This window comes from Lycorma delicatula, chromosome 3 (assembly GCF_047948215.1).
Source record: "Lycorma delicatula isolate Av1 chromosome 3, ASM4794821v1, whole genome shotgun sequence".
Taxonomy (NCBI): Eukaryota; Metazoa; Arthropoda; class Insecta; order Hemiptera; family Fulgoridae; genus Lycorma; species Lycorma delicatula.
This window is the reverse complement of record NC_134457.1, coordinates 126,581,536-126,592,915: the sequence shown is the minus strand read 5'-3', so window position 1 is coordinate 126,592,915 and position 11,380 is coordinate 126,581,536. Positions and strand designations below refer to the sequence as shown.

General features: G+C 25.3%; 1 protein-coding gene across 1 annotated transcript; it reads left to right on the top strand.

Annotated features, from left to right (window-relative positions):
- Positions 1-3,971: 3,971 nt before the first annotated feature.
- On the top strand, positions 3,972-7,713 carry LOC142321982 (uncharacterized). Its single transcript, XM_075360549.1, has 3 exons — positions 3,972-4,130; positions 5,498-5,620; positions 7,374-7,713. The coding sequence occupies exons 2-3, from the start codon at positions 5,504-5,506 to the stop codon at positions 7,599-7,601; spliced, it is 345 nt and encodes a 114-aa protein (XP_075216664.1). The 5' UTR covers positions 3,972-4,130; positions 5,498-5,503; the 3' UTR covers positions 7,602-7,713.
- Positions 7,714-11,380: the final 3,667 nt, after the last annotated feature.

Here is an 11,380-nt window from a genome sequence, read left to right as displayed (position 1 = left end):
TAGTTATATATTTAAAATTTTATAAATTTATTTCATTCTTAGTTTTCCTTAGGGGTTTGGAAAACGCCTTATTTTTTAAGATCAAAATATTTGTATATCCAAGGTTTCAAGAAATATCTTACAAACCCATAATTTTTTCATTATTTAAAAACGTTTGCAGTAGACCAGTTTGGAATAAAAATAGCTACTATGTTTGGTGATGAATGTTATCAGTTTACTGTAACTATATATTGCAAAACAATTCATAAGAGAATGGAAAAGAGTAATAAAATAAAAATTAAATCGGCAAGTTTATTAGGTAAAAAAGTAAAATTGTTTTCGATAACCTTTTAGCTGTCGCAGACGATCTGTAATCCACTATAAATTCTAGAAAGTGCAAAACTAAAATTAGAATTCTTGTTTAACATCTCCAGAATGTTTCTAATTAAATTAAAAACAGGAAAAAACGGAATTTATTACAAACATTAAACATTTTCCAAAAACAGTTAAACTAGAAACTGGAAAAATCAATCAAGTTGAACAATTTAAATACTTAGGAGAAATTATGCGACGGTATTGTTTAGAAAAAATTAGCGATAAAAGGGAGATAAAGAAAAGTATTAAAACAACTACTTAGAAAACAAAACGGCTGTATAGTTTAAATTAAAAAAAGAAAATTTGGAACAACTAAAACTAAAAATGGAAGACTAAACAGACAGGAACAAAACAAAAGATATAATATAAAATACAGAATTCGAAGAAAAACACAAACTAAAAAAAGGAAAAATATGAAAAGTCGAGTGGAAAAAAGAAAATTCCTCCAGAATGAAATAATACTGGGGCAAGATCAAAGCCAAAAAATATAATATTTGGTTTTTAGTTAGTCCAATCGGAAAAAAGAAGACATAAAATTTAATTAATTTACATAAAAACAATATTAAAAAGTTAACCCACCGTGTTGGTCCAATGGTAAACTCGTTGTCATAAATCAGTTGAATTCTCAGTCCTAATAACGGAAGCTGCTTTTATTTGGATTTGAATATTTGATCGTGGATACCATTGTTCTTTGGTGATTGGGTTTCAATTAATCACACTTCTCAGGAATGGTCGGCCTGAATTTGTTCAAGACTACGCATCTACGGGTGCAATTATATTACACTGATAAGGCGTTAATGACGTTAATTGTTGATGTGAATATAAACTAAAATATTTAAAAAAGTATTAACAAATCTTTTTAAAACAAGTTTAATAACAGTCTTCTTTTTAAACAGATGATTTAAAAAAGGTTGGTTTGAAGATGATTTAAAAATGTAAACGGATGGTTCAAAATTTCCACTTTTTAAGTGGAAATTAAAAAAAAAACCCATCTAATTTAGCGGAACCGCCATCTCTGCCAAATATTTCCTATGTTTAAGTTTCGTTAAGTGAATTATACATTTTGTAATAATTGTTACGTTTTCTTTCTTGATTTATTTATTAATTTACTTATCCTCTTATAGACCTATCTTTTCCTCAGTTTCCAAGTATTCTGTTGATGATGATTGTTTAACTTCGAAGTTTTCATCTAATTTTAGATTTTAACTGAAATTTTACTATGTTTTCGAAATGTTAATTAGTTTTATAAAAAAAAGATTATGGAATCCATGATGTTTTTTTTTTTTAACTTAAGATAGATTTATAATTTATGAAATAATTGCGAGAATAGATGCATTCATTTAGAATTATTTCTAAAAATCATGTTTTTGGACGCATAGACCAGGAACATTAGACATTGATTTCGAAAAAATTCGTATCACTCTGTAACTTGCCATTATGATGTAATCGAAAACTAATGTTTCTAACAAAAATAACATGATCACGTTTTGGAAGGGTGAAAGGGGGAAATTGAAACGATAGCTCGAGTGACCGGTGAAAATCGCGTACAGCTCAGCCAAAAATCACTTTAGAAAAAATTCAAAGAAAAAATTTTAGATTATTACTAACCTATAAAATGAGACGTTGTAGATAACAATTCCATACTTAGGTCACATACAGTACGCAAAAAGTACAAAAAGCGCGAAAAATTGACCCTGACATTTGAGACTCGGTAGTTTTTTATTTTTTTTTCAAAATACTTAAAATTTTGGGGAACAAATTATTTTGGTTAAAATTATTTTGGACAAAATTTCGAGGTAAAAATTACAATATCAGTAACATTGGATTCCATCGTACAAAGAGTAAGTACAATACATGGTGCAATTCGATTGTTATACTCATTAATGCATATTTTATAGTTTTATAAACAAAAATACATTTTTAAACATATCTATTAATCGGTCTAAATGCTAACAGTATAAGAAACAACGCAATGGTAAAGTTTTCAGCCGATTATAACGCTATGATATAGCAAATATTACGAATGCATACCGCAAAAATGATTTTTTGTGGTGAAAATATTGTAGGTCACGTGTTTTTTTCTGTTTATCTCAACGTACTATTTCATTAAAAAAAAGAATCATCAACTATCAGTGATTAGAACCAGTTATTTTATTAGAAATTTGAACGTAAATTATAATCTTATTACTATTATATGATCGTAACAATTTTTTCTAAATATTAGAAATGCTGAATATTAGAAATGCATTAGATGCTGTGTTCTGGAAAGCATCTTACCGTACTGTTTGATATAACTGAATTTTCATAAAACTAGACGATATACAAATTTTATATTAGACTCATTAATTAAAGACTATTAGAGTATTGTTATGAAATACACTGACTAATAATAGTTGTTTTAAAACGATAATAAACTAACAAATAGGTGACGTGGTAAAGGTGACATGCGAGGGAGTCGAATGAAAACATTACGGTAAGCGTATAGTAGATAGTATTAACCGTCCAATCCTACACATTTATGTAATTAGAAACTTGAAGTTATACGAAGATAGAGAGGTGGTTCTGACGTCACACAAGGGATTCCCTGAACATGCTGCCACTGAACCTAATTCCATTATAAAGATTACTCAAATTACCTTAGCATTCTTAATACTACTACTGTTATGCATGTTTTCTTTATCATTATATTAAGAGTTCCACATTGGAAGTTCTACTATCAGCTGGTATTAAACCGTTTTTACAAGAATATCAATTTGAACAAACAAAATCCACACAATAAACCGACAACAAGCCATCTATCCAAATTTAATTGCCGATTCGATTACCTTGAAATTGTTTTCTGAATAGAAACTGTTATTATTTGAATGAAATTACGATTAAGTTCGTATCTCGGTTATTTACTATTTGTACTATTTGCCTGTCTCTTGGAAACCTTGCGACATGGGAAAAAACCGATATCATATTTTAATTCAGGAGAAAACTTACTATCAGAATAACATATTTTTCTTCCTGAGACAAAAAAAAATATTTTTTGTTTCCCAGTATTATTAATGAAAGATATTCTTTTAATCGGTAATAACATTACGATAGGGTAGCAATAGATGAAAATGCGACAAAAATTAACAAAAACAAGTTTAGATTAAAAACATTTTAAAATATGATATGTAAACATCGCTTATTTTTTATATTTAAATAAAGGCGTAATAGTTAATTAAATATATATTAAATTTTATTATGTATTTACATTTGTGATTTTATTATTTCATTAAATAATAAGAAAAATGCCTTCTTTGATTATATTAATAAAAGATATTCATATAAAAACGTAGTTTGATTATTGTTCACAAAGAATGGGAATACCATTATAAAGGTATTTCCAATTTTAAAAAAATAAATTTTTAATATGAAATTTAATTAATTTTTTTTGTGTTGTGGTGATGAAAGTACTGGCTACAATACTTGGAAATATTTTTTTCTGTGTTTTGATAACTTAATACTAATAATGTATTAATGAAATAGGATGAGGAAATGGTAGCATGGTATTTATTGTGATTGTGATACTTTAGGGGAATAACAGACAATAATAAACAATGCTGGTTGGTGACGGAGGTCGCGATCTGTAGTAGTCGCAGGGCGGGGAATCACTGTTTAAGCTTTTGGTTTCGTATATTAATGAACTGCAATGAACGCTTTACTGTCATTGCATCTTTATATTTTGTGTGAACCAGTATTATTTTATACATTAATTTATCTGTATATCATCTCTAAATCTCTCTGTAAGTACCAAAATATATTTTTTTTATTTTTTGAATGGTATAAACGATAATAATTACTGATCAAATAAACAAATGTTTGAAAAATAAAATAGAATTTAATACATCGTTTTATTACTTAAAACTTTAATTTCATTTATTTGTAAGTAGGAATTGTAGTTAAAAGAAAAAAAAAAATACTGCGAGCAACAATCAGTACTGTCTAGTTCAAGGGTACATACACGACCTTGATACGATATATTCTATCATTTCTTTTTACAATTCAATTTTTTTATTTGATTACTCAAAATTTTATCGGTTGTAGTTTTGTTAAATTTGGAATAATATAATAAAAAAAAAATAATGATTAAAAATACGGTATATAAAGTGCATATAACTAAATCTCAAATGTCGTAGGTATATTTTAGAATTGTCTTAGTTTCCGACGTATTAACGAATGTACGATAAAGGTGTACAATAAATAAACAATACGTGATAAATATATTAAATTTAACGTTACACACTATTTACTAAGATAAGAATACGAAAAACAAAATTTAGTAGAAATTTCTGCTTAAGAATCACTAATAAATTATTGTTTAAGTAATTTACTTATGGTATGCAACTCAAGAATGTGTTACATTACGTTCGTCCAGAAATGTACAGAACTGTAATATGTGTAGTTTTACCTGTTTATTTTTCCATTTTTATGCGGTCTTAATTCGTTTTAGTATTTATATTGCAATTTACGAACAAAAATAATGTCATAAAGAAACAAATACAGTGTATTAATAAAATGCAGGAAAGCTAAATTATTTACCACATAATCTAAGTAGCCACATATTTTATTTATTACAAGGTCGGAGTACTTACTGTTACTTCTTTGGAATTTATTCCATGTTAACAAAACAAAACTATTAATCTGTAAATTATTTGTAAGTTAAAACAAAATTAATCCAAATCAAAATGGTTAAAAGCATAACCAGGAAATGAAAGAGTTTACTGAATTTTTAAAAAGTAAAAAATATATTCGAAATCAACAGAAAATATAAGATAATATTTAAAGATGAAAATTATTATGTGGGGGAGTATATTATTTTGGTTATATGGTTAGCTCACAGTAGGTAGGAAAATGTTTTAAACGATTGTAAGAATACCAGTAAGATTTTGTTTGACTTTTGACAAAATTCTGATAATAATACGACCAGACTGTACATGTAAAAAAAGTACGAGTATTATGCAAGCAGTGGTAATAAAGAAGATTTTAAAAATTTATTTCATATAATTTTAAACGTTTAAAATATATTATTATTTAATATTTATTTAGTTGTTTAATTTAATGATGTAAAATTTTGTAAATGAACGTCTTATTATTATTTTTTTTAATCAAGGTTAAGATGAAGTTTGTAATATTCACTGCAGCATTATTAGTGTGCATCATTTCAACACTATCAGCGGCTGTACCGTTATACGAAGAACAACTGCCTTATGAAACTGAAGATACATTTGAAACTGTAAGATCTAATAAATAATATTTTATAAATGATATTACAAATTTCAGTGGATGTGTTTAATTTTATCAAGAAACTTCAAGATTACAGTATATTCTCTAATTTCTTTTATTAATTGTAATAATTGTTTTAAATTTTGACTGAAAATGATTATCTCTCTTTATTCAGATTGTGATCATTTCAAAAAAGTCTCTGAAATCTTAAAAACTGGTAGGAACGGGGTGAAATTATCAAACAAGCAATCAATAAAACGAATAGAAATGCCGCTGAGTAGTAAACAGATAAAAGCAACGAAAAAGGAGTATTAATATGAAAATAGAACAAATATTTTAAATAAATAAAAAAATTCACTGAGACTTAAAATTTTGAGTGAAAAAATATTTGAATCAGGCAAAGTGCGATTCTTAATTAAATTTCAAAATAACTTATTTTTATACATTCTTGTGTAATAAGATATTTTTAATGATTGATATATATATTCATAAATTACAAATGAATAAAAATATTATAACCTTAGATTGCCCATCAACGGAGCGCGCGCAGCCCCTCCTCCTCAATAAAAATACATAATACAGTTTGTTAGTTTGAACAAAACGTAATTACACAACTATATTAATTTGTGATACCTAAATCCATCACTTATTTTACTATGATTTTTTTTTCTCATTACAAATAACCTGCTACAGAAATTTCCAGGTATAATATGTTTCAAACAAAAATGGGTTCTATTTAACCTAGATTCTCATTAAACAAAGCTTACAATTGTTATAATAATGGAAAAATGATAGTTTATAAACTACAATCACTTTTAATTTATCCTTTAAAACATTTAATTATCAGTTTCATAATAATATAAAGTTTGGAAGAGATAGTGATGCATTGTTTATTAGTATTATTTTGCTGCAGTATAATATTTTATATGATTATATGTTTTTACGAATATACATATTTTTTGTTGAAAAAAATCACCAAATCACGACAGCCTATTCAGATATTTTATAGATAAAGAATGTGATCATCAAATTTGGTATAAGTTAAGTAATTGAGGACAGTATTTGTTAATAACCTAAAATACATGCCAAAATTTAGAATTTTCAGCTATTTTGCATCGCCAAAGCTTATTTAAAAATATTATATGATTAAAGTATGCATAAAATTGACGTCACATTCTATAGTGTTTATAAACTTGTAGGAAATCTAGGATGATTATTGCAGTTTCATACTAAATACTGTATATGAAAATTAGAAGAGATAGGCTAACCAAAATAACTGAAATAAATATTTGTTTAACGTACAACAACCATGACAGATTGTATAATCAAACTTTATCAAAAAATAAATAAGAAAATTGAATGGTTAACTTCAATATAAAAACATTTTAAGTTTAACATTTTATAGGGCCTTAACGGCATCATAAAATTGGTAACATGTCCAGTATTTAATACTATTTTGAATACGTAATAACTAATATATGAAAAGTGAATGTTTGATTTCTGATGTTTGAAACTTTATAAATTCAAAGTTATGAAAATTTATTGTTAAATTTTTAATGTGATATTTAATATTATTGGGGTTATGGTAATTTTCTTGTTAGGAAAAATGAGGTATTTATTTTTAAGATTTTAAACAAAAATATTTGAGGGACTGTATAAACATCCAGTCTTTCACATATAATATTTAATGCATACTCATACAAGTAAATTGAATTAGTAAATTCTATTATTATTATAATTTAATACCATTTTTTATGTTATAGGTTTTGAGAGAAAGGCGATCGCCAGAGGAGAAAGGAAGTATTGTTTTACAAGGAGGACATACACGTGGTCAAGGTAATTCTTTAAGAGGTGAATACAATTATAATTTATGGCAAGGAAGGAGTGGTGCAAAACTGGATGCTAATGCTTTCTACCAAAGAAACTGGGGCAACAACCAAGGACCTAAACATGACAGAGGAGGTGGAGTTGTGTTTTCAGTTCCTATTTGAGGCTAAAAATTAAATTCCTGCATTTTAATATTATTATTGTTATTTATTTATTTTTTTATTTATTTATAATGAAAAATTATATATTTTTATAATAAAAGTTTATTAAAAATGACTGAGTCTTATTTCTTCATAACCTTTTTTTGATATTATTTTATATGGTGGTGTAAATTTTCACGTAGATAGAACCATTTTATGGGGAATCAGATGACGACTTGTAGTATTTGTGTCATATAGTACTGTTTCATACATGGTCTAACATGCTTGAGATCATCTAATCTTACACATTATCTACAATAATTTCCTTTTTGTGATACTACTTGATCTTTCATGAAACTCTTCTTAAATTTATGTAAGTCTGATGATCAACAAAATTATTAACTTGGTACAGAAATGAATTGATTGATTTTCATATGGTAATTATATAAATCTTTGGATTTGGAATCTTCATTTGGTAATTATTAAAATCTTATCTTAATTTTAAAAAAATGTTTCATTTTAAAAATGTTAATCTCTTTTATGAAAGTGATGCTTCATAAGCAACCAGATTCTCCTTCTGCAATTTTAAACAAAGCTTCTATTTATAATAAAAATAAAACAAATGTATCTTGTAAAAGAAATTAATTGATCTTCTTGACTTCAACTGCACAAAGAAATTAGATATTTCTTTGAAATATTTCAGTGAAGCTTCTCTGAAATGAGTTTCATAATTTTTATAAAAAGCTTTAGAATGTTTTATAAAGTATTTTCATAATGCAGACTTGGGAAATAAGCTTTAATGGTTAGTTTTCATTATTGATACATATATTAAACATAAAAAATTTACAATTTTTTGAAAATAAGTTTAACTTTGGATAATAATGTGTATTTTATTTCTTTAGTACCCATAAAATTTACTATTTTTTTGATAAAATAATTATCTTGTTCAATGATAAATTTATTTTTCAAAGTATATTGCTGTGTAAATTTTATTTTTAGATTTATTGGTGTAAGCAACTAAGTATTATTAAATTCTGCTATCTGAAAAAAATGTTATTTAAATTAAAAAGCCTTCATGTCAATTTATTCAAGATAAGATTTTTATTATCAACATTTATAATTAAATAAAGTCTAAGAAGTTCATTTTTTTCTAAAATGAAAGGGTCAAGTCTAATCTCCTGGTGTATGAACTAAAAAATTAATCAAGGGAAATGACTAAAATTATATTTATCACATTATAATCTAATGGAAAGAAATGAAAAGAGCGAAATGACATCTTAAGTAGATGTTAAAATAGGGGTTATTTTATTAATATAGATAGATAATTTCCAAACTAAAAATAAATTTAATACAAAATTATATAAAAAAAAGTATTGAAAGTACTTCCTTTTAGCTTTTTTTTTATTGGTATATTTATTTTTGAAATTTGTCACATATCAATAATTGTCTTTGACATACATGATCATTCATTTAACATCAAGAAGCTCTTTTGTTTTATAACTGTCATAGACTTCCTCCAACTAGAAATAATTTTTTAGTGTAATTTTTTTTTTTATCAAAACATATTTTATTATGTTTTGATAAAGTACGAAAATGTGCAATTTATATGCCATGTGTTTTGATTCACTTCTCCATTCATTCTTACTTAGGACCAGTCTATTATTTACATACTTACCATCAGCTATTCTTTCATATACTCGTCTCTCTTTTTAATCTATTCTAGAACCTTATTTCTCTAGACACTAATCTTGGATTCTTTGATTCAGTACAATTTTTCATTTTATGTGCTACATCTTGCTACAAACCTTTTTCCTGCTTTAAATAAAATCTTATTTTCTTTTCTATCAGATAAACTTTTTAATCAGTTGTGGTATGTAAAATAACAAATAAGAAGCTTTTAATCTTTGTTTTATAAATAAAAATGATTTTCTTTGACATACAATAACTGCAATAAACATCAAGAAGCTCTTTTGTTTTGTAACTGTCGTAGACTTCATTCAGCTAAACATAAATTTTAGTGTCGTATACTTAATCAAAAGATAAAGTATGAAAATGTAAAGTTTGTTATTTGACATCCTACTAGTTTAGTTCATTACTCCATTCGTTTTTATTCAGAACCAATACATTTCTTATAAGCTGTACATCAGCATATATGTTTTACATACTTAACTAAAATTATATTTATAACATTTGCAGAATAATGAAAAGTAATGAAAAAAAATTGATTAACATCTTCAGTAGTTCTTATTAAAATTAGCTTATTAATATTGGCAGATAATTTCCAAATATCAATTAATTAAAACTAAAATAAATATAATACAAAATTTAAAAAAAAGAAACATTGAATATTTTCTTCCTCATAACTTTCTTTTATTGGTATATTTATTTTTGAATTTTGATATACTAATGATTTTCTTTGACATACAGTAGTTTTGTTTGTCAAAGAAATTCTTCTTTTTTTTGTAATGTCATAGATTTCTTGCAACTAGACTTATTTTTTACCTAATATACATTATTAAAAGATAAAGTATTTAAATGTACAATTTATCTGCCATTTTACTAATTTAATTCATTTCTGCAATGGTTCTTAGTCATGCTGTAATATCAGTTTCTGTCATTATATTCATCTAACTGTATTACCCTATTCTAAAATTACTTTCTTTTAGAATAATATTCACTAACCCTACTGGATACTTTGATTCAGTTCAATTTTTCATGGTATATACTACATCTAAGAACAGACTTTTCTTCTGTTTTGCATTGTCATTTTGTAAAACCTTTTTAAACCTTCTAATTTTGTGTTCTTAGACTTTATTTAATTATAAATGTTGATAATAAAAATCTTATCTTGAATAAATTGACATGAAGGCTTTTTAATTTAAATAACATTTTTTTCAGATAGCAGAATTTAATAATACTTAGTTGCTTACACCAATAAATCTAAAAATAAAATTTACACAGCAATATACTTTGAAAAATAAATTTATCATTGAACAAGATAATTATTTTATCAAAAAAATAGTAAATTTTATGGGTACTAAAGAAATAAAATACACATTATTATCCAAAGTTAAACTTATTTTCAAAAAATTGTAAATTTTTTATGTTTAATATATGTATCAATAATGAAAACTAACCATTAAAGCTTATTTCCCAAGTCTGCATTATGAAAATACTTTATAAAACATTCTAAAGCTTTTTATAAAAATTATGAAACTCATTTCAGAGAAGCTTCACTGAAATATTTCAAAGAAATATCTAATTTCTTTGTGCAGTTGAAGTCAAGAAGATCAATTAATTTCTTTTACAAGATACATTTGTTTTATTTTTATTATAAATAGAAGCTTTGTTTAAAATTGCAGAAGGAGAATCTGGTTGCTTATGAAGCATCACTTTCATAAAAGAGATTAACATTTTTAAAATGAAACATTTTTTTAAAATTAAGATAAGATTTTAATAATTACCAAATGAAGATTCCAAATCCAAAGATTTATATAATTACCATATGAAAATCAATCAATTCATTTCTGTACCAAGTTAATAATTTTGTTGATCATCAGACTTACATAAATTTAAGAAGAGTTTCATGAAAGATCAAGTAGTATCACAAAAAGGAAATTATTGTAGATAATGTGTAAGATTAGATGATCTCAAGCATGTTAGACCATGTATGAAACAGTACTATATGACACAAATACTACAAGTCGTCATCTGATTCCCCATAAAATGGTTCTATCTACGTGAAAATTTACACCACCATATAAAATAATATCAAAAAAAGGTTATGAAGAAATAAGACTCAG

What these genes read in the sequence shown, in the direction of transcription:
- LOC142321982 (XM_075360549.1), top strand. Translation starts at nt 5,504, where the DNA reads ATGAAGTTTGTAATATTCACTGCAGCATTATTAGTGTGCATCATTTCA. An exon ending in CTGAAGATACATTTGAAACT is followed by an intron (nt 5,621 to 7,373) that starts GTAAGATCTAAT and finishes TTTATGTTATAG; the next exon opens with GTTTTGAGAGAAAGGCGATC.